This window comes from Pelodiscus sinensis, chromosome 1 (assembly GCF_052426305.1).
Source record: "Pelodiscus sinensis isolate ZL-2025 chromosome 1, ASM5242630v1, whole genome shotgun sequence".
NCBI lineage: Eukaryota > Metazoa > Chordata > Testudines > Trionychidae > Pelodiscus > Pelodiscus sinensis.
The window spans coordinates 125,667,294-125,691,379 of NC_143052.1; the positions used below are offsets into that span (position 1 = coordinate 125,667,294).

Consider the following 24,086-nt stretch of genomic DNA (forward strand, 5'->3'; position numbering starts at 1 on the left):
CTGCGCAGGCGCACAGTTCAGAGAGGGCTCAAGAGCTACTCTTAGAGCCTCCAAGATCTGCCGGTAGCTCGCGATCTACTGGTTGGTGACCACGGATCTAGATGCTTTAATCCTGATTAAAGCTCAGAAAAGTAATTAAGATGTATATAGGTCCAGATATGATTGTGGTGTATGTGTGTGGGAAGCTGGTATGTGGACATACAAATGGATTTATGAATCCGGTAAAATGAACTTTAAAATGGTTGTGTAGTTACAGCCTTTGTGTATTTTGCAAAATAGCACTGGTCAGTTTGACTCAATTATTGGCCTTTACTTAAGAGCAGGTTTGGTGCAATAGCAAAGCTGTGTGTAGAATTTAAAAACTGCATTCTCACTGATTTGGGCACTGCTAATAATCACTTAACTGGCCATTACGCTTCACAGTTTAAAAAACAGAATTAGGTATGTTGCAAATAACAGCTAATGAGTTTTCAGTATCTGCTTCTGAACAGTTGTCCATATTTCAGAGCATGTTTTAGGGCTATAATTACAATTAGACCTAACTGTCCGAAAAAGCAGGAGTTCTAGTATGCCTATATATCAAAGAATTTCATCATTACAAACTGGTATGGAAATCCTAATATGTAGTACCTACTGTTGCTAAGCCTGGTTCAAGCCCATGTTTTGTTCTATTCATTCTTGCATACAGATTAAAGTCTATATTTAGGTAAAATGAGGCAGGAGTGACAATGAGGTCAGGGTGTTTAATACATTACAACCAACTTAAAAGTATAATGAAACCACACAGTTGAGCATTTATTTATTATAAATACTTGGATTCCCACATTTTTAGTGCAGTGTTGTAATAGGAGTATGTTCACAAGACGCCAAAAATGTCTGGCATTCTAGAGCTAAGGATATTACTGCAGTTTTAGCTGCATTTCTTCCATTGAAGGGCTACCACATAAGAGCTATTAACTTTGATACTGTAGCTACTCATACTAATTCAGCTTTATGAAATGGTCATGAAAGTGTATTAGCCCAAGAACTAGAAATAGTCATGCAGTTTATACTAATCATGAATACTGGTCTGTTTAAACCTGCTCTATTAGAATCCAGGGCTGTCTCTACACTGGCATGATCTTGTGCCAAAGCAGCCGCTTTTGCGCAAAAACATGCTGCCTGTCTACACTGGCGGGGAGTTCTTGCGCAAGAACACTGACTTTCTAATGTGTAAAATTAGTGCTTCTTGCGCAAGAACTATGATGCTCCCACTCAGGAATACACCCTCTTGTGCAACTGTTCTTGCTCAAGAGGCCAGTGTAGCCAGGCAACATGAATTTCTTGGGAAAGAAAGCCCGATGGCTAAAATGGCCATCGGAGCTTTCTTGTGCAAGAGAACGTCTACACTGGCACGGATGCTCTTGCACAAAAGCATATGCCCGTGTAGACGCTCTCTTGCGCAAATACTTTAATGTAAGAACTTTTGCGTTAGAGTATTTGCGCACGATCATGCCAATGTATAGACAGCCTAGTAGTTTCATGCTCCTTACCCAAAAATAAAGGATCAGACTGCAATGCCCTTATTCCACCAATAGTCCCCATTAACTGCAAAAGGACTATTTATGGCTGGAAATATTCAGTGTGAGGAAGAGAATCACAACCTGGCCATAAAGTGTTACGACTAATATTTTATCTGCAATCTGTCCAAGGAACAGTTTTGATTAGGGGAGGGGAAATTATACATCTTTGTAGCTTGGCAATGAACAGTGAACATGACCATTTAATATAGGGTTAGCCTCTCATCAGTTTCTAGACATCACAGAACATGGCACTAGGAAGCTCTGGATTTTATTTCAGGAAAAATATGAAGTTGGTCTTTTACAAGTTTTGGAAACAGAAAATAACATCACCTTCCCTAATGATAGCTGAATACATGTATCATTTTAAAAGTTAAGCTACTAGAACCTGTGGCTAGGTTAAATATAAATACATCTGAAACTTCGTACTGAGAACCTTTGAGGAAAAAAAGAAAATGCTGTAAGTTTCAAGATTTTTTTCCAACATTTTAATTCTCATTTTAACATTGAACAGTTACTTTTAACAGATGAGGTTTGGATTTTTTTTACAACAGTCATTAATTTAACATAGCAGTCTGGCGCATTCAAGTATAAGAATATATTTTAAAGCAATATTCAAAAAGCTTACAAACTTGCCATTAAGGTAGCTGTAGAAATCATACTTTTGTTATTCACAGATGACCCTGAAACTTTCATGTTTTATTCTAATGTGGAACTGTATTTGTGCTTCTCTTTTCGTTCACTGTCATCGGTGTCTGGATACACAGTAAGATCCAAAGTCAGTACATGACTAAACATGTAATCATCCTGCTGAAAGGAAGAACTAAATCAGTGTACAATCATATACATTAAAAATAAGCATTACTGATAAGATGATGCAGTCACCAAAATGACTACTTAACTATACATAGGTTTTTCTGCAATGCTTATTAAACACTTCCAACGAGTGCTTCTAAATAGCAAACTGCATTTGAACCACCCAGCTCTAGTGAGACTTTTAAAAAAGGATTATTAAGGGCAGGGGGTCACTTTTAAAGATATAATTGGCTGTAGCTGGAATTTTTAAAACTGTTTAATTTTAATATGTAATTAATTTGAATGAAATGACAACAAAAATAAGATTTGTACCTCTGGACAGACGCCAATTAATGCATCTGCTCTGGAATAAAACTCCTCCTTTAGAGAAATAACGATCATCTGACACTGTTCCTGGGCCTGCTCTTTGATGAAGCTTGATACCTTTGAAGAAAGTCACAGATTTTAGCCTAAGTAAGTTCGGTCAGATTTAAATTTCATATAATTGGGGAACAATAGAAAAAGTTACTCAGCAGAGAGAATTCATTTGTAAAATGGGTTAAAGGGCAAAATACAACTGGCCAAGAAATATACTGTATACAGTGTAGGTTCCCAGTAGTTGCCAAGTTTGGCCTTTTAAAAAATGTAAAAGAAAAACAATCCACTTCAGAAATGTCGTATTTCTAAAGTTAATGTAAGGCATTAAGTTAGGTGGATTTCCATGTACAAGCTTTACATTTTACAGCTTGTTACCACTTACATAATGTGATGCATATTATGGTGCTGTCCTATGTAGCAGAAAATGTTTTTCATTAGCTGTAAAATGTTACTGCATAGGGTTGAATTTATTATTTAAGGTGAATGAAGATACCATGCCACAACAGAAGATAAAATCCTAAATGAAAATTAAAAGAAGCATTCTTTAATCATGCTTTTGAGTACATTTTTATCTGCTTTGTCAAAGATGGCACAGTGGTTGAAATTTTGAACTGGAGATTTTAAAACCTGATTAATTTTCAAGTTGACTGACTATAATCCATTCTGAAGCTATAATTTTTATAAGGAAGAGTTAGTATTATTTATGGTTAATTGTCAGTTTAAAGCCCTCTAGTATTGCCACTAACCAACCAGATCTTCCCCAAACTCTTTTGGATACCAGTAAGTACTGTACTATTTCATATGCAGAACAAATACATGCAGTAAGTTTATTAAGCATATATTTTCTATTTCCAAACATTAGAGAGACAAGGTGGTTGAGGTAATGTTTCTTACTGGACCAACTTCTGTTGGGGAGACAAGCTTGTGAGAGTTACCCCAAGCTCTCCCATGTCTAAGGGAAGAGCTTTGTTGTAATTCAAAAGCTTGTGTCTATAATCAATAGAAGCTGGTCCAATAAAAGAGATTACATCACTGTACCTTGTATGTTTACGGTAAAACACAGGTATAGACTATAATTGATGTGGAGTTTCAGATGGTTGTCTCATGGATACCTAATCCTTGTGGAAAGGAAATAGGAAGGGTCAGCCTCAAGCATGCGTAGAGTCCCTCGACTCTTTTGTTACCTTCTTAGGCTACATCTAGACTGCAGGCTTCTTTTAGAAGAAGCTTTTTCGGAAGCGATCTTCTGAAAAAACGTCTTCCAAAAGACAGTATCCACACACAAGTGCATTGAAAAAATGATGTGCTTTTTTGAAAGACAGCGGTTCTTTCAATTTACTTTCAGAAGAAAGCAATTGCGGTGTGGACATTCCTCAAGTTCCCTGTAGTGTAGATATACCCTTAGAGAGATAACAGAGCAGGATGTCCGGGCACAAATGGTTATTTGGTAAGAGTCAATCCACCAAAACTCAAAGTTGCAGACGGATACAGATTTTTTCACTGGAGAGAAGACTCAGAACCATACCCTTATGAGAGATGTTAAAATGTGTTTATTTAGGTAAACATGTGACTGCTGAAAATGTCATTGGTTAACTGTGTGCACATTTACACTTCCCTAACTCTGATAAGACGTGGATGGTGACTGTATGGGAAAGTTCAAAGTAAGTGTCTATCAGCAGATGAAATGTGCTGATGGCCAATACGTATATGCCGACAGAGCTAATACACTGCTCTGATGATTTTTAGATTGTCAGTCCAGGACATCCAAAATCCCGACAGTTCCAATGTGCTCATGCCCATCAGTATGTGGAATCCACACAGAAACCATCACTCAAATTTATCCCTCATATAGTCTGTTTTGATATTAGGGATGTAAATATTTTAAAAAGTTAATTGTTTAAATGGCTGGACTGCTGGGGATGCCACTCCCACTGGGCTGGCCTAATGCTAACCAGTTAATATTTTTACATCTCTTCTTATATGCCAATGGAGAATAACTGACCTAGTCTCTCTGTCCCAGCCTTCTTAAACACCAACCTTCTGCAAAGGGATACTGTTATGTCATTAAATTATCTACAAATTACTTTCAGAATAGAAGGAACAACTTACTTTGCCAATGTTTGAGTTATCCAGTGCAGCATCAACTTCATCCAAAATAAAGAAAGGGGCAGGACGGAAACTTAAAAATAAGAGACAATTACTTTTATATAGCTATAATAGTATTTTTTGTTTTAGCTTGTCCCATAAAATTTTGACTAAAAGTGCTGTTCTGTTCTTGGCATGAATGTAAAATAAATTTTTAGACATGACATACATGATGAAACTGCATTCATGAAAATATACTACATTTGTTTCTACACCACTGATGTTCAATATAGTATAAAGATGTACAATTTATTTCATCCTATTACCTGTGTATAGCAAATACAAGAGCCAGTGCTGCCACAGATTTTTCACCTCCTGATAAGTTGTCCATGGGCATAAAGCGTTTTCCAGGAGCCACGCAATTATAGCTAATTCCTTCTAAATATGGTTCCTCAGGGTTCTCAGGACTAAGAAATGCCTGAAACACATATGCCCCAATATTCAGTTAATACTGAAAACACATGAAGTGTTTAACTTAGGGTTGTTATTGTTTATATTTTAAAGTTTAAAATTGACATTTTGGCAGATTTTTAGTAAAGAGCTATATTTATATTTCAGAGAAACTGCTAAAAATTTGGTTCCAGAAAAATCTTATCTTGTGGAACCTTTGGGAAATGACAAATCATAATCAAAGAATTAATGTATCATTCATATTTTCAACTGTTCCTTATTTGTGTTACCAATATAATTTCAAATTATTAAAGACACATTTTAAAAGTCTCAATTTACTTTTCACTGTTTATTTAATTCTACTTGCCAGGGGTATGTGGCACCAGAGGGAACCACCAGCTGTTCAAAACAGCTGGTGGTTTCCTCTCGGCATGGCATGCTGTGACGTAGTGGGGGTACTTGCTGGGCTGTGGTGACCCCTGCTGTCTGGAGCAAGACCCAGCAGGGAAAACCTCACTAGGCAGAGGTAATGCCAAACTTGTTGAACCAGTGGCCAGACACCCCCCATGGAGAGGAACAAAGGAAGGTGGATGCTGCCCTGGCTGGGGGGCAGGGCTGGAAGTTAGTGAGTGGGTTGCTGGCTGTCGGAGGGCATGGAGGAGAACCTAGGGGAAGGGGCTGGAGTTTAGGGGCCCAGTCTCCCCCATCTCAAGGGGGCCTGAGGCATCCTAGCCCAGTTCCTGTAACCAGATTACATCTGTGCTGCGCTGTGCTGGAGGAGCAATAAACCACCCTCAATTCCACTGGCTGGTGCAGTCTGTTTGTGCCATTTCGGGGTGCAGGAGACGGGGAACCCCCAACGCGCCGTCACACATGTCCTTGACAGGGAGCAAGACACTGATTTGCTTGGGGGCGGGAGGAGCACACCAAGTCTCCCCCTGCCAGTGATACACGAAGCCTAGAGGGAACCGCCAGCTGTTCAAAACAACTGGCAGTTCTCTCTAGGGGTAAGTCTAACCTACATCCCTCTTTCGAAAGAGGGATGTAAATTAGACATATTGCCATGGCAAATGAAGCCAGGATTTGAATTTCCCGTGCTTCTTTTGCATAATTGCATCATGGCGGGTTTTTTGACATACATTATGGCATGGCATCACTAGCATTTCTTGCGCTCTCATTTGCATAGTCTCTTTGGTTAAGTTTTGCAGAAGAGGTTTTTGTGGAAAAAAGCTGCAGTGTACATGAGGCAAAAAATCCTTTTGAGCAAGACTCTATATATATCTGCTTTTCTGAGGGACAAGCGATCTTGCACAAAAGTTTTTTTTTTGTGTGCAAAATGGTCCCACCTACACTGCATTTTCCGCAAAATGGACTGGAAGAGACTATGCAAATGAAAGTGCAATAAATGCTAATGAGTACTTCATTTGCATTTCCTCTTCCACAAAAATGCTACAGGGTAGATGTAGCCTAAGTGTTAATTACTTTTCTGCAAAAGATATCAAGGGAAACTTGATTCATATTTTGAATTGAAAAGAACCCCTCACCCCCCCCCCGCCATATCCTCTCTGAACCAGTCCTCTCTTCTTCCACCTCAAATTCTTTTCTCACTAGCTCATCCAACTACCCAAGTATCTAATTAGCTTTTCTAACTTCATCTCAAATAATTCAATTGGCAAAATATCTTTTTGAGTCACTTCATCCTGCAACTCTGGCTCTGAGAAAATGATCCTACCTTTCCTCTATTGGACTTAGGTTGAACAGATTTTCTAGATTTTTTTTTTTGACAATGCTCAGAATTAAAATTAATTGGAAGAGGTGGAGCATAGGATAAAGAGAACCAGATGTAAACAATTATACTCCTTTTATTCTGCTCTTTCTTTCCACATGTAAAATCTTGGCAAAAGAGCCATTAACTCTGGTAATAAGTCAGAGGAACTGGTGTCCACAGAAAAACAGGCCATTTTTCTTTTAAGTTAAAAGTGGCTTCTTGAACCTTTTTCTCCTTCAGTTTTACTGCTTAGGAGAGTTGAGACTGGGATCCTGAGATGTAGAGTTCTGCAAAATTCTTCCTCTAATAGGCATGTCTTTTTATTTGCCCATTTAAGTAAAAACAAAATCTCTATAAGAGACATGACAGCTGTTCCCTGGGGCTCACAAGATGGCAGCCTCTATAGCAAAGGTGTTTTTCATGCTAAATCCAAGAGTTCTATAGCTTAAGAGGTCATTTCTTCCTGAGGGAGATTCCTTTCTTCTCCTTTCCATACAGAATTCTGGATTTCCCCTATGACTAAGGAAAGGAGACTGAAATGCATGAAGGATGGGAGGGATGTGTGTGTGTGCGCAGACTGATCAGAATGCAATGAAGGAGGGCATACACACAAAATGTCCTTTTCATCTAGTCCATGGTCTGCCAATGGCAGATTCAGCTGGTATCACTTATGGCTCCCTTGAACCAGGCTACTACCCTGATGTAATTTAATTGCCTCTGGTTGCTGAAGGGCGCTCTCTTCATGTTTATGCTATCCTTCAGCCTACCTGTCAGACTTCCTGCTGATGCATAACTAGCTCCTGAGTTGGGATAAGGCAGACAAAGCAAAACCTTTCTGACCCTGTGGATGAGACAGCTGGAGTGTGTAAGATACAAACTTCTCCTTCTGCATCATCTGGCAGAAATACAGAGTAGAAGGAACACAGCCTTGGTCCCTTGTGGGCCTCTCTCTTCCATCTCCCTAGCCCGTAATTAACCTGAGTAGTTTGTCCTTTCTCCACTCTCCTCAAAGCCCATGTCAAACACAAGACAATTTGCTTCTTCAGATTTGTTTTCTTAATGCTGTCTCTTGAAAAGGCGCTTAACACGACAGACTCACTGGAAGCTACAAGAGGCAAAAAACTGAGGGGGGTCTCCAGAAGGTGGGAGTAGGGGGCATAATCTCCCAGCTATTCAGTATGCTTTGATTCTATCTCCTACAGCTTCAGCTAGGAAAGACTTACACTGAAGATCTACAGACCAGAGAGGAATTCAATATTTACTGTAAACTCTCTATTTGTTTCTAACCAGAGGGAGATCATTAACTTGAGAACATAGCACCCATCTGCTATGACAGATATCCTTGTATTTTTGTCAGATTATACATGTATCAGCTCTGTTTTTTAGAAACACTGACAGGAAATGAGGAAATACATTCTTTTCTGTATACTGAAGAGGGATTTAATTCTCCCAACTCCATTATTTAATAGCTCCAAACACATAAATAATTTAATTAATCATTAGGAGCCCATACGTGTATTTAGAGACTATTCAGTAACTTGCCAGGGAATTCTGTGGCTCTCACACCAGTGTTACTTGCTTTTAATACATGTGTTTCCCTTAAACTTTGCCAGCCCAGTTAAACTATAAAGGCATGCAGGAAATAAATACATACCTGATATTTTGGTTCATTTACCCACAACATCTGCCATACTTCTAATTTGCCTTGCACTAATTTTTTTTTAAACAGAGTAAAATCTTATTAAATAGCTGTAACATTTCTAACAAAACTAAACTATATAAGACTGTTTCCCAAACTATGGGCCGCGGCCGGGTACCGGTCCGCAAGAAAAAAATACCAGGCCTCAGCATGGCTTCCAGAGTGTTCTGAGCTCCCGAAGCACCCATGCAGTGCTGGGTCCCCCAAGCCCTGGGCTGGGCTGGGCGGAGGATGCAGCTGGATGTTTCGGGCTCCCAGCAGAGGCATAGCGACGGGGAATGGGGACAGGGCGGTACGAGGCTCTGGGCTCACCCAGGCTGCAGGAGGAGCGAGATCCAGCGCTGGACTCAAGGGGAGGGATGGAAGGGCAGGGAATCAGTGCTGGGCTCAGCATGTCTGTGCAGTTTGCAGGGAGGTGCAGGGAAATGGAGCTCAGCGGGGCTCGAGAGTGAAGAGGTATGAGGTGCTGGGCTGCAGGAGTGGGGGGCGGGCTGCTGGGTGGGCTGGGCTCCGAGAGTAAAGAGGTGCAGAGCTCAGAGCTCAGTTTGGCTGCAGGAGGAGGGAGGTGCTGGGAACCCAGGGCTAGACTCAAGGAAAGGGAGGAAGGGGCAGGAAATCAGCACTGGGCTCAGCAGTTCTGCTGGGCTTGGGGGGAGGGGCAGGGAAATGGGCCTCAGCTGTGCGGTGGGGGAGGCATGCAGGGAACCAGTGCGGGGCTCAACTGGGCTGAGATGGATGTGGGAAGGCATAGGAAACAGAAGGGCAGCTCAGCTGGGCTGTGAGGGGCTGCAGGGAACTGTTGCTTCACTTCCTTGGATTGTGGGGGATGTTTTTGGGGGGAGGTGCAGGGAACCAGCGGGGGTGGGCAGCTCAGTTGGGTTGCAGGGGAGGGAGGTGCAAAGAAGTCTAGTGGGGTGGAGGGAACCAGGAGCCCTGAAATGACCTCCCCTGGTCCAAAAAATCCCTCATCTTGGACCAGTCAGGTCCAGAGGGTGCCAGACCGGGGAGGTCCACCTCTGACCCAAGTTCCCTCCTTGCACCCTCCCTCCTAGCCAGATACCCTACTTCCAATCTGCTCCTGTTCCCGCCTCCCGGAGTGCCCGTGTAGTGCCAAGTCCCCCAAGCCCTGGCCCGGGCTGGGCGGAGGATGCAGCCAGGTGAAACAGTGGAAATGTATTAGTTTTTCATGTTTTTTTTTTTAAAATATGCGTTTATATTTTTGGGCTGCAAAAAACAGTACAAAAACGGGTTCCAACTAAAATAAAAAGTTTGAGAACTTTCTATCCATCTTACAGTCCATTTATCCAATCAATATTCCCTTAACTTGCTGGCAAGAATATTGTGTGTGACAGTATCAAAAGCTTTGCTAAAGCGGGCATTGGGGGCTTTGGGAGGATAAGAAACAACTTATTTGCATATTAATCATTTGCTTAATGAATATGCAAATTAATGTTACCGGTCCTCCAAAAGCTCATGAATGGATTTACTGGTCCCCGTGTCAAAAAGTTTGGGAACCCCTGATATAGGAGACTATAAATTAAGTCGGCCACCTGCCCCCTCCCTTCCTGCTGATGCTACTGCTGCCGCCTATGTAGGAGGCAGTGGGGGTCAGGCAGCTCCCCATGTGCACTGGCTCTTGCCTGCCCACCCTACACTGTTGTCTCCGATACAGAAGCAGAAGTGCGGGTGAGGGAGAGAGGCAGTGCTGTGGGAACTGATATGTGTAAAGGGCCAGCTTTTAAGCTGGCTCCCCGACAAACACAGACTCCTGCCTGCCTCCCACATTGCTGCAACAGGGACAGGAGGCAATAGGGATGGGGAAGTCACTCTGCAGAAGCTGGCACATGCAGAGAGCCTGTTAAAAAGCTGGCTCCCCACTCATACCTGTTCCTGCTTCCCTGCCGCCCCCTGCCTCCACTACCTCGGATACAGAGGCAGCAGTGTGTGTGTAGGGTTGCCAGGTGTCCAATTTTGAACTGGACAGTCCAGTATTTGAGCTTTCTGTTCAGGAAACAAATTGAGAAAATATAAATGAGAAAATAGAAACATCCAATATTTTCTAAGTAAGATGTATTGTAGATTGTGATGTAATGTCAAGAGTGTCCAGGATTTTTGCTGAAAGCATCTGGCAACCCTATAGTGTGTGCGTGCGTGCGTGCACACACACATGCTAAATGACTGGTAAGGGGTTAAACATGGAAAATCAATTGTTCTACAGTTCTTCATCAACATTCAGGTTTGACCTACCTGCCCAGTCCCAGAAAAGGGTTTTTGCTGGCCAGGGGAGGACACTTATGGCCCCCTCCCAGCCCTGACTCAGCCTGCTAGTCTCCAGAATGGCTCCCCACTTGCTGCTAGCCCTGCTGTCCTGCAGACCCTGCTGGGTAGCCATGCACCGTGGGCCCCAACCCAGCCAAGGAGTCCCCGCTAGCAACTCGCTGAGGGCAGCCCACTGCCTTGCTGGCCCCGTAGGACTCCCTGCTGCTGGCCCTCTAATGGGATTCTCTGGTCCGGCAACATCTATGTACGTACAAAAGTGATTTTTATTTCATTTATTTATAGAAGCGTAGGGAACGTTAAAACAAAAATGGTAGAGTCCAGATATCTAGTACACTCTTGTTAACTGGTTATATAGATACTTGAATGTTTTGGATGACTGCATTAGACCTGTGTACCAATAATATTTCCTTTCAAAAAATAAAGAAGTTGTGAATACACTTTACTCATCCTGCATGATATTCCAGAAATCTAAAATCAAATAAACAAACTCCCCAGAAGTGAACACATTAATTCATTCTTCTCTTGCACAAATGAAAGCTGCAGCCAAGCATAGAATGGTACATACTATCTTTTCCTCACTTCACATAACTGTGATTCCCCTAATGATCTTTATCTTCTAGTCAGTCTGCGTAAATTTCATATCCAAGATTGAAATTATAGCACACCTCTGGAGAGTTTAAAAAAAGAAAAAAAAAGAACAAATGCTACTGTTCTAGTTAATAAAACTTTTGGTATTATGATTCCAATTACAAACTGAAGAAGATTAACCCAGTAAACTTTTTTTCAAACCAAGTACTTGAAAACATTACACACCTGAGCACTACTGTTTCTGCAGAGTTTCTTGTAAATCTGATCAATAGCTACCGAGACATGCTCAAAACACTGGCTGAAACGCTCAAATCTTCTTTTTTTCATCTGTTCAAATTCTTGTCTACATATCTTGGCTTCCCTTCTGCTGGCCTCAAAAGCTATGAAAGAATAATTGAATGAACTTAAGATTTGCAGAAAGTGCTCAATAATAAGCTTAAAAATAGTGTAATTTTCTTAGTAATCCATCACTCAGCTAACAAGCATTTTAACTAGAGAAATTTGTAACAATAGGAAAACAGTTTAAAGACTAGTCTTTACTTTCCATGAGATCAGGGCTCTGGAGATTCATATTTTGGGGTTCAATTTAGCATGTCTAGAAAGGACCCACTAAATCAACTGCTGATGGTGCCCCCACCAAGCCCAGTACTCCATGGGGTTGCGAGGAGTAAGGGATGTTGATAGGAGGGTTTCTCCCATCAATCTCCTGTAGTGGGTACGCTGCAGAAATTCAACTTAAGGTACATCAACTCCAATCACGCTGTTTACACAGCTGGAGTTGTGCATCTTAGGTAGACTCTCTCACATAGTGTTGACCTGGCCTAAGTGTTTATATGCGCAACATACAATGTCTTAAATTTGCTCCTAGAGCTCAGCTACGCAGACTGAGAAGTGAGAAAAGTTGTTCAGATTTTTCCAGTTTTCTCTACACAAGACCAGACTGAAGAGACGAACTCTGCCCAAATATAGGTTGTTCACAGTTGTATATTTTGATTATGTGAACTCTGTAACAGTTTATAAGGTTATATTTTGGTATGGCAGTAGAATTCCATTTACTCTCAATAGTGTGATACTTACACACCATTAATTTTTCAGTAATGTTCATGTTTAAGTACCAGAAAAGGTATGGCATTCATACATGGTGTAGCAAGGGCTCCTCTTACCCAGGCCACCACTGGGCAGGCCTCTCGCTCCTAACCCCAGAGTTTGGGGTTTGCAGCAGGTCTCTGTGGTAGGAAGCCCAGCCACGTCTCCTCAGACTCCCTCTCTAGCTGCTTCTGCTTTATGCTGTTGTGGAATGTTCTCTAACTTTTTGCACCCTATCTCTCTACCACCTCCCTTCCATTCTCTCACTCTCCCCAGCTTCCAGCTGCTGAGGCTTTTAAAGGCTCTCAACCGAGAAGTCAGCTGGCCCCATCTGCCTGATCCAGCTCCCGCCACAGCTGCATCTAATCAGGCAGCAGCCCTCTGCTTCTAATTACAAGGGTTTTTTTTTTTACTCTTTTTGGGCTGCCTTTTTCCCCCTCTCTGCAGCAGCTCCCTGGCCTGATCCTGCCACAATGGATAGCTTCTAATGAAATTAGCAGAAAGTTTTTAGTAAATCAGTCATCTATGAAATACAATAAATCTTTTGTCAAGGAATATACAAAGATATTTTTTGTGAAGATACCATCAAAATTAATGACAGAACACAATTTTTTAAATAAACAATTTGGACTAAGATGCTAAAATGTTATAAATAAAGTTATTAATATACAATGACACTATAAAAATAACTAAGAAAAAAGACAGGGCCTGTAGCAGTAAGTCTCTGACACAAAACACAAAAGGAAATACTCATTCGTTAACGGAGTAAAAAACAAATAGGACCAGTTTCAGCAAAAGGATTATACAGGACAGAAAACTTTCTGTTCATAGTAGGGATGTTAGAAATCATTTATTGTAGTAACTGCATAGCTGCAACAATTCTTAGCAGTTACACAGTTACTAAAATGCTCCCTTTACTGAGGCAGGCACAGCACATCAAAGGTAGTGTGAGTTAGCAGGCAGGACCTAGTCCGTGAGGGGAGCCAGTTTAAGAACTGTCACCCTGCGCAGACCAGATCCCGCTTGCTGCACCAGGCCGCTGCCTCCGTTACAGAAGCAGCAGTGCAAGGTGGCAGCAGCCCCTGTCTGCGAGAGGCCCTCAGCCCCCTGCGGACAAAGGCTGCTCCAGCATCCCCCCGAGAAGCTTCTGTCCATGGGGAGCTTGGGTCCCCTGCGGACAGGGACAGCGGGTTGGAAACAGTTTTTAAATCAGCTCTCCACATGGATCAGCTCCCGCCTGCCGCCTCCCACTGCTACCTCTGTATCAGAGGCAGCAGCACAGGCTGGCAGGTGGCCTCTGCTTGCTCTTCACTGAAAACTCAGACTAGCCTACTGGTCCGAGTTGAAAATGCAGTGCACATGGGGAGGGGTGAACTGCAGTTAACTGGCTGGTTAGCTAGCTGCTGACATCCCTAATTCATAGAAATGGTTAATAATAAGGAAGATTCAGTATTACCATTTACTGATTCTTCGAATTTGTCCTTAGCAGTCTGCAATTTCTCCAGTGCTCTCAGGTTTGGTGCTGATGTTTTGAATATAACATTTTCTTTGGCTATTACTTGCTGCTGCAGTTGTGTCAGATGAGCCTCGATCTCTTTATCTGACTGCAGGTCCTAAGCAGAAGACAAAAAAAATCATGAAAAAGGTTTAGCTGCCAATAGAATCAGCAGGCTCCCAGACAAGAGGGTACAATACCCTTACAAACTATTTCATAACAGAGGGACATATCATAGTCACTTACATCAGGACATGATAAGCAGAAATAGCAGCTGAACAGAGCTTGGTTGTAGTTAGGAATAATCTTAACATTTAAAAATAAGTATGACCAACTCCTTCGAACCTGGTATTTTGAAACACACTGTACTGCTGGGCCCCATGAATGTATTAGTATGAAGGAAAATCCAAATTATGTTCTTCTTCTATTAGATTTGCAGTTTACAAAACTTTATAGAATAGCTAAGTAGAATATTCTGATAGATAAAATGCATGTATGCTAATATTAAAAAAGAATCAGGATATCTTACACAAAACGGCTACTGTCATATCTCAAGCTTATCGGTTTTTAGCTAAGAACATTAAGATTTTGCTGAAGAATGCATGAACACATCATTAGCACTAGAAAATACATTGATTTACCTTTAGATCATCTATTAGACTGCTGTAGTCTATATGAATGGCTCTTTCTCTTTCATAGATATCTGCTGTAGCTTCAGTGCTTTCTGCTTCAGTTCCCAGCTATAACAAAGAGGGAGAGCTTTTCAGTTCAGAAATATAGTGATCTTTCAATTGTGAAAAAGAACATAAAGTCTACATGACATGGAATAAAGGATAAAAACAGAGCAACTGTTCCTCTCCTAATTTATATAATACGCTTTTGTAATCAAAAGTTATGATGTACTAGTTGATCAGCAGGAGGCATTAACTGAAAATGCTGTCTTTTTCTGACCTTTGAAAAATCCAATAATTTCAGTTGTGTGGTTAATATGAATGAAGAAATGGATTTGTACAGAGTGCATTTAGAATACTAACTCCATTTGGTCTGTCAGAATGGGCTTTCTAGGGAGTTTTTAAATCCCCTTTCAAAAAAGATTCCTGGGAATATTAGTCAATAAAAAACATTCCTCACACACAACTATCCTTAGAAAAAATGAAAAAAAAATATACCTTTTCTCTTAGGCTGCTGGCAATGAGTACAAGCAGAGGACTCTTACTCACTGCAAATCTGGGACCACAATAACCTGCTCCATTCCTGTGGTAGTCTCAGCCCCTCACTTCTTGTTTCCATTCTTTTCAGGGGAGCCACCTTCCTTCCTATAGTTCACACATCAGACACACATTCCTAATCCCCACTCCAAATTCTCCATGTTGTTCCTATTCCATGACAGCCTTAGCCTCCTCTCACTATATACCATCTCTTTTCCTCTGATCTAGTCCTCCTATGAGTACCCTCCAGTCCCCTCTCTCCACTGAATGCCCCTGTCCCCTTGTTCTTTCTTCCTCCTCTCCCACACATTTGCACCTATCTTCAACCATAGAAGCTTTCCCAAGATTGGGTTCAGGGAGCTTCTTTGCTTCCTTGCACTCGCCTCACTGAGACAAATGATAAAGGCAGCAGTGAAAGTAACTTAAAATTTCGTACAGATATAGCAACCCGGGTCTCTGCCAGCTCTTTAAATAGCTCCCTGTTGGTATTTGCTGTAGCTCAGCCAGCTCTTGCCATAGCTGCGCACAAGGCACATCCACTTACTTTCACTTCTGGATTAAGGCAGAGTTTTTACCATTCAGAACACTTGGAAGAGGAGGAACAGAGGCAATCTTGCTGGCACATGGTAGGGGACCCTGCATTACCCTGCCTTGGCAATACCTGGTGATGTCTGCCTTGTCCAAAGTGTGGATTTCTGGCCTGTCTCAAATCTGGTTTAACAAAGCATGCAGGCAAGGCTGGGTTAATAAAGAAAACTATGAGAGTCAGGAAATGTTTTGCATAACAATGCAGATTAAGCCTGGTATGTGAGACTACATCAAGAACACAGGACAAGCAGCCTTGTACTTGTTTCTGATAAGCAAAAAGTACAGATGCAGCCATGAAACTGTTAACTGCGCACATAGCAGTAACATCCTGAGTAGCACGATGTACCCAAAGGGGCACTGGGCATTTTACATATCCTACACAATATGTAATCAATTTGTAAATATTATTAGAATGACCAAGTTTCTCTCTGCTATAAATTGGGTTTAGTAAGAACAATCGGTGGGAAGGAATGGGAAGGATTGACCCACACGTCCTGCTCCAGGTAACTAGGAGTGATTAGGCCCTTCACACCGGCTATGTCACCGTTCCTATGGGTGAGAAAAGATGGAACCACGACCTCCTGCCTGGCACTGTAGGTAGCATACGGGTGAAGTGTAAGTGAATTAGGGTTTATTAATGTGTATAGTAGATCTTTTAGTAACTGCTTTTGCATTGCTTTGTGCTGTATCATTTGCTTTAGAAAGTATAGTATTTAAGGTTTAAATTGTATAGTAATTGTTCTTAAGGTTTGTAACTGTATTAACTGCTTAAAGCTTGAAATAAATAAGAAAGTGGCTAAGTAGCCCTGAAGTGTACTGGTTTCCTTTGGATCTAAAATAAGCCGAACCACACGACACAGTCACCCAGCAGAGGGAGCAGAAAGGCAGTTTGCCCTGGAGCACCCATTTGAGGGGGTCCCCTAAAACTGAGTAGCTTTGCAATCTGACACACGTAGTTTCACTATAAGTTTGTAAGCCCTCTCAGAGGACAGGAGCTGCCACTGCAGAATGAGGTCTCTCTTCAACACTCATCCCCGCCCCCTGCCATATTTTTTTGGTAAAGGTAGAGAGTCCTCAGTTTCAGATTTTGCTCTAGGTTCCCTAAATGCTCTCACTGACCCTGCCCACTATGAAAGTCAGAAGACTTGAAAGGGTCATAGAAAGTTCTAAGAGTATATTCCAACTCTAATTTATTTGACTCAATTTCTATATCTTCTGGGAAAAGTAGGCTCAGATTTAGATTAGGGCTATCAACTGACCTGCGTTAACACCTGCAATGAACCCAAGACGCGATTAACCCAGGACAGGATTAATGCGTTAATCACAGGCGTTAATGCTGCGCTGCCCTGGGGATCAGCTGGAATCCCCAGCTGATCCCCAGGTCCACTGTTGCAAAGTCCCTTTGAAATGCCAGAGCAGCACTTCAAAGGAGCTTTGCACCATGGAGCCAGGGATCAGCTAGAGTCCCCATCTGATCCCAGGCTCCTAATGCTCTGCTCCTTGCAAACACCACCACGGCGCTTCCAAGACGCAGAGCTGCATGGAACCCAGGGTCAGATGAGGACTCCAGCTGATCCCAGGCTCCATGCAGCTTTGCCCCATTGAAACGTCGCTGCAGCGTTTCAAAGGGGAGACGCATGCGATTAATCGTGATTAAATTTTTTAATCGCTTGACAGCCCTAATTTAGATAAGAGGAAGTTACTCACCCTGTGCAGTAACGATGGTTCTTCGAGATGCGTGTCCCATGGGTGCTCCACTATAGGTGTCGGGCTTGTCCCGGCGCCGCAGATCGGAGAATTTTCGTAGCCGCAGTCCGCCGGACCGCGCATGCGCGAAGCGCAGCTCGTGCTCTTTCGTGCCGTTTGTGTTCGCGCGGTCCGGCTCCCACCAGTTCCTCTTGATCCTCTTGGTCTGAAAGACAAATAGAAATTCCGAAAAGGGGAGGAGGGTGGGTCGTGGAGCACCCACGGGACACGCATCTCGAAGAGCCATCGTTACTGCACAGGGTGAGTAACTTCCTCTTCTTCTTCGAGCAGAGTCCCGTGGGTGCTCCACTATAGGTGAATTTGCAGCAGTAGCCCCTAAAAGGAGGGGGGTTCGGAACTATCATGCTGCTGATGTGGACAGCACCGCTGTTGCCACTGCTCCTTCTGGAAGGTGGAGGTTGGGAATGGCATAGTGCTTGGCAAAGGTGAAATTTGACGACCATGTAGCAGCCCTACAAATGTCTTTTAGAGGTACGCCCCTCAAGAATGCAGCTGATGTAGCGACTGCATGCGTGGAATGCGCCGTTGGATTCTGTAGCAGCGGTCTACTACGTAGGGTATAGCATTCCTTTATGCAGTTCACTATGATTGATGAAATGCGTTGTGCTGACAACTGTTGACCCTTAGAACGATCGGCTGTAGACACGAACAGATTGTTTGTCTTCCTGATGGACCTGGTTCTGTCTATGTAGAAAGCTAGGGCACGTCTGGCATCCAAAGTGTGTAGCCAAGCTTGTTCTGCCGAGATGTGGGGCTTTGGGTAGAAAGTGGGAAGCAATATCGGCTCATTGATGTGAAATTTTGAATTCACTTTCGGAAGGAAAGTGGGTTGAGGACGTAAAATGACTCCTTGAACAGTAAACAGAGTGTATGGGGGTAAGGCCGATAGGGCAGCCAGCTCACCAACCCGTGTTGCAGAGGTTATAGCCGTGAGAAAGATAACTTTCATTGTGAGAGTGCGCAAGTCACATGTGGCCAAGGGCTCAAAGGGTTTTTGAGTTAACGTATTAAGAACGAGCTCTAGGTCCCATGGTTGCGTTGGTTGTGTTCGGTGCAGAAAGAGATTATGTAACCCTTTCATGAAACATCGCATTGTCGGGTGAGAGAAAACTGAGTAACCATCCACAGTGTGGTGCAAAGCAGTGATTGCAGCGACGTGCACTCTAATAGAGGCGCAGCTGAGAGAAGAGCTCTTGAGGTGCACGAGGTAGTCCAGAATATGGTGGATGGGCGCAGAGTAAGGATTCAGGGATGCCGACGCGCACCATGCGGAAAATCGTGCCCATTTGTGAAGGTAGGTGGATCTCGTGGATAATTTCCTGCTATGTAAAAGAATGTGTTTGACCTCTTGCGAACAGATCATTTCTGTTTGTTGGAACTAACTAGGAACCATGCCGTCAGTGCCAGAAGATCGATCTGGGGATGGAAGAGGCACTGCCTGTTCTGGACAAGGAGGTCTCGCATCTTGGGAATGGACGGCGCGCTGACATATGATGGAGGTAAGGAAACCACGTTTGTCTTGGCCAAAAAGGAGCTATCAGGATTACAGTGGCTTTGTCCATCAGTATCTTTTCTAGTACTCTGAGGATTAGAGGTGTGGGAGGGAACACATACAGCAGTTGATGACTCCAATTGCATAGGAAGGCGTCTCCCTTGGAGTTCCAACCTATTCCTGCCCTTGAACAGTATTGGGGGTATTTGGCGTTCATGCGGGTCGCAAATAGGTCCACTGTTGGGAATCCCCAGGAGCAGAATATGGTTAAGAGGACTTCCGGTGAAGCTCCCATTCGTGCTTCAGGGAAAAATGTCTGCTTAGTGCATCGGCTATAGAGTTCTGCTGACCAGGTAAGTATTCTGCAACCAGGGAGATTTTGTGGTCGATGCACCAATTCCATAAGGCAATTGCCCCGGCGCAGAGTGACAGGGATCGGGCCCCGCCCTACCTGTTTATATAGTATACTGTCGTCATGTTGTCGGTAAAAATTCGGATAGTTTGGGCACAAATCTTTGGGAGAAAGTGACAACAGGCATTGCGCACCGCTCGTAATTCTAGGAGATTGATATGCATCATCGACTCCTCTGGGGACCAAAGCCCTTGTACCTGATTGTGTTCCAGGTGTGCGCCCCAGCCTATTAAGGATGCGTCGGTGGTCAGCTGTTTTGTCAGGTGTTGGCGATGAAATGGCACACCCGACATCAGATTCTTGGGGACTGTCCACCAAGTTAGAGAATTTGTGACGTGCATGGGGATTGATACCCGTTTGTGGACATCTCGAACACTTGGAGTATAAACCGTAGCTATCCAGTGCTGAAGGCAACGGAAGTGTAGTCTTGCATGCTCGGTGACGTATGTCGTGGCTGCCATGTGTCCCATAAGCCGGAGACATTGTAGGACCGAGGATCTGGGACTGGTGGTGATGGCCTGTATAAGGTCTTGCATTGCTTGAAATCTGGTTATTGGCAATAGAGCACGAGCAGTGGTTGAATCGAGTTGTGCGCCTATAAATTGTATTGATTGTTGTGGCATCATGGCCGATTTTGGAATGTTGATGATCAGGCCCAAGGTTTCGAAAACTGTTTTCGTGAGGCGTGTCACGCGCAGAGCCTCCGCCGCTGAAGGCGCCTTGATTAGGCAGTCGTCTAGGTAGGGGAATATTATTACGCCTAGATGTCGTAGATACGCTGTTACCACTGCCAGCGTCTTGGAGAAAACCCTGGGAGCTGACGAGAGACCGAAGGGCAGGACCCTGTATTGGAAATGGCCTGCTCCTAGTTGAAAACGTAGAAATCGTCTGTGAGCCAGGTGTATCGCTACATAAAAGTAGGCGTCCTGTAAATCGAGGGGCGTGAACCAATCTTTGCTGTGAAGTGCTGGAATGATAGTGGCTAGGGTAACCATTCTGAAGCGGTACCTCCGGAGGTACCGGTTTAATCCTCTGAGGTCGAGGATCGGTCTCCATCCCCCTGATTTTTTCCTCTGTTAGGAAATATCGAGAATAGAACCCCCGTCCCTGGAACTGTTTTGGTACTATTTCTATTGCTCCGATGGCGAGGAGGTAATCGACCTCTTGTCGTAAGAGAGGCTCGTGAGATGGGTCCCTGAAAAGGGATGGGACGGGGGGGATTGGGTGGGGGTAGAGTGGTGAATGGAATGGTATGCCCTAATGTGATTGTTTGCAGTACCCATCTGTCGGTGGTGATGTGAGAACATCGGTGTTCGAAAGGTCTCAGGCGGTGGAATAATGCCTGTAGAAGTTTGGGATGGGTGTTCAGTGGAATGGTGCACAGTCCCTCGGCTGGGATGTCAAACTTGTTGCTTGGCATTTAGACGGCCAGATGTTTTTGGCTGAGGTCTTCTTTTCTGCTGTCGCTGCCGGTTGCGTTGCTGGTCCTGCTGTCTGTATTGGGATGGCTGAAAGGCGAACGATCTCTGTCTCTGATATGGAGTATACCTTTTCCGACGGAAGGAAGGAGTATACATGCCCAGAGTCTTGAGTGTGGTTCTAGAGTCTTTACCCAAATGAAGCACCTGATCAGTTTTGTCAGAAAAGAGATTCTGTCTGTCAAAGGATAGGTCTTGGACTTTGGTCAGAAGGTCTTTAGGAACTGCCGCCTGGTGTAGCAACGAGGCCCTGCGCATGACCACGAATGTAGCTGTGGTACGCGCTGCTGTATCAGCCATGTCCAGAGCTATGTGAAGAGCTGTTCTGGAAGCTGTATAGCCCTCGTGGACCACCGCTTTAAGGACCTCCCTTTTGCCCTCAGGTAGATGGTCCAGTAGGGGCGCTAGTTTGGCATAGTTATCAAAGCTATGGTTAGCTAATAGCACCGCATAATTTGCCATCCGGAGTGAAAGGGTAGCAGACAAGTAGAGGTCTAGCTGTTTCATGTCCCTGTTCGGGACACTCGGTCTTTGCTGCAGGCCCCTCGTTCTTTGTTGGGCCGCATCGGCGACCAGAGAATTTGGTGGAGGATGAGAGAAAAGAAACTCCATCCCTTTCGTCAGAACGTAATATTTTTTTGTCTGCCTTTTTGTTGGTGGCCGGTGCAGAAGCCGGCAGCTGCCATATGTCATCAACAATCTCCAGGATGGCATCATCCAATGGGAGAGCCACCTTCACCTGTTGTGAAGGATGAAGGTTTCTAAGCAAGTGGTGGGATTTCTGCTGAACTTCCGCAAGCTGTACTTTTTGTGATACCGCCACTCTTCTGAAAAGGTCTTGAAACTGACGAAGGTCATCCGACGGAGATGTGCCTTCGTGAAATACAGCATCATCCGGAGAGGAAGAGGATTGGTCGGTAGGAGACTGATGTTGAGACTCATCCTTAGTGGTATGTTGTAGGAGTACCTGAGGCGCAGGTGGTTGGGGCGGCAGGATACCTGATGGAGTTGGTGGTCTGGCTGTTGCTGGTAAAGATTGACAGTCCCTGCTGGGTGGTGTGTGTGAATGATGAGGAGAGTAGGACACCGAGGAATGTCGAGACGGGGAGTAGTGCCTATAATAACGGTGTTCCGGTGACTTATGATAATATGAGGAGCGGTGCGGAAATCTAGAATAGTAATGGGATCTGTGAGAGGTATAATACCCATAGTGCCCGGAGCATGATGGAGACCGGGGAGATCGAGATCGTTCTCTGGATCTTGGGGTCAGTGGAGGTGACCGGTGATAACGGCGTCTTGGCGAGACACGTGGAGAATGGTAAACCCTCTGCGAGTGTCTAATAGATTGGGGAGAGAGTCCTGATGAAGGAGAAGGCGGATCAGGTGAAAATTGGATGTTTTCTGGTGAGGGAGAAGGTGTAATGATTCTCCTCGATGTTCGGTGCGTGGATGACGCAGTTTGTCCCGCAGAAGGTCATGCAGGCTGCACATTTCCTTCCATCGGTGCCGACGGTGCCATGTCAGAAGGCGGAGAACGTTGTGGGAGAACAGACTCCCGAGCCAGAGTGAGTTCCCGCACCGAAGAGTCGCTCAGCGCCGGCGAGTTACTCGGTGCCGGCGAAGTGCACGGTGCCCGAGCATCTGACGGTGCCGGGGGGAGGGGGCGGGGGGCCCGACGCAGTGCCGGCGACTCGCTCGGTGCTAGAGGTTCCTTCGGTGCCGAGGTGGGAATCGGTGCCGTAGGAGTGATCTGCGTCGGGGCTGCTTGTGGTGCCGCCGTTGGCAGCGCAGCGGGTGTTCTCGGTGCCACATGTGACGTCGATGCCGGGAACAGCTTCGGTGCCGACGATGAATTAGGCGCCTGAATAGTTGCGGGCTGCGGCGCCGAGGTACTACGGCTGGGCTTCGCCTTAGAGCCATGCACACCCGAGGTGCCAGGTTTGTCCCCCACGCTAACAAGCATCGGGGGAAGGGAACGAGAAGGCGATGGTCTTTTCTTCGCCTTCTTTGGGGACGGCTCAGCTGAAGGAGCAGGGAGGGATCCGGGATTTGCTCCCTCTTGTGGCTGTAATGCCCTATCAAAGAAGAGCATTTTGAGCCTCATGTCCCTGTCCTTCTTCACTCTCGCGGTAAGCTTGGAACAATGAGGGCACTTCTGGGGTATGTTCCCCTCACCCAAACAGCGGATGCAGAGCGTGACCATCGGAGGCAGGCATTGCTTCGCGGCATGAGCTGCACTTTTTAAAACCGGGAGAACCCGGCATGGTCACCTCTGTCTTCTTCTGACGGGGTAAAGAAGAAAACTTTCTACAGTAGAAACTATTTACAGGTAACTTCTGAAGAAAATAATTTTTTTTTAAACTAACGACTACGACTAAAATTCATGTCACTATATAACTGGAAAGAACTAACTATGAACTAATCTTACTAAATCCTAAAAGTTCTCTCTCTCTCTCAGCCTGACAGAGTCTGAGGAGAAAACAGTATTCCGTCCGCGGCCGAGGACGGTCAGGAGGAACTGGCGGGAGCTGGACCGCGCGAACACAAACGGCGCGAAAGAGCACGAGCCGCGCTTCGCGCATGCGCGGTCCGGCGGACTACGGCTATGAAAATTCTCCGATCTGCGGCGCCGGGACAAGCCCGACACCTATAGTGGAGCACCCACGGGACACTGCTCGAAGAAGAAAAGGAGGTTACTCACCTTGTGCAGTAACAATAGGTCTTTGAGCTGTGTCCCCCTGTGGGTGCTCCACTGTAGGTGTTGGGTTGTCCAAGTGCTGCAGATTGGAGTTTTCCGTAGCAGCAGCTGGTTGGGCCACACATGCACTCTAGGCACCTCATGCTGTTCGCACTCTTTGATTCATGCACACAGCCTGACCCCTCCTCAGTTCCTCAGACACCTGAGTGTCTGAAAAAGAGGAAACAAGAGAAATCGCACAAAGAAGTAGGGAGGAGGGA

The 24,086-nt window shown here is 44.5% G+C and overlaps 1 protein-coding gene across 2 annotated transcripts in view; it reads right to left on the bottom strand.

Moving 5' to 3' along the window:
- Positions 1-2,020: 2,020 nt before the first annotated feature.
- Positions 2,021-24,086, bottom strand: part of SMC1B (structural maintenance of chromosomes 1B) — a 99,979-nt gene continuing 77,913 nt past the window's right edge. The window contains exons 19-25 of one of the 2 annotated variants that reach the window (XM_075899976.2): positions 14,825-14,923; positions 14,145-14,301; positions 11,828-11,982; positions 5,144-5,295; positions 4,842-4,911; positions 2,688-2,798; positions 2,021-2,366 (exon numbers count right to left, since the gene is read on the bottom strand). In XM_075899976.2, coding sequence (XP_075756091.1) covers positions 2,259-2,366; positions 2,688-2,798; positions 4,842-4,911; positions 5,144-5,295; positions 11,828-11,982; positions 14,145-14,301; positions 14,825-14,923 — 852 coding nt within the window. In that variant the 3' untranslated portion in view covers positions 2,021-2,258. Of the gene's footprint in view, positions 2,370-2,687; positions 2,799-4,841; positions 4,912-5,143; positions 5,296-11,827; positions 11,983-14,144; positions 14,302-14,824; positions 14,924-24,086 lie in introns of both variants that reach the window. The other variant, XM_075899966.2, reaches the window with a different exon arrangement.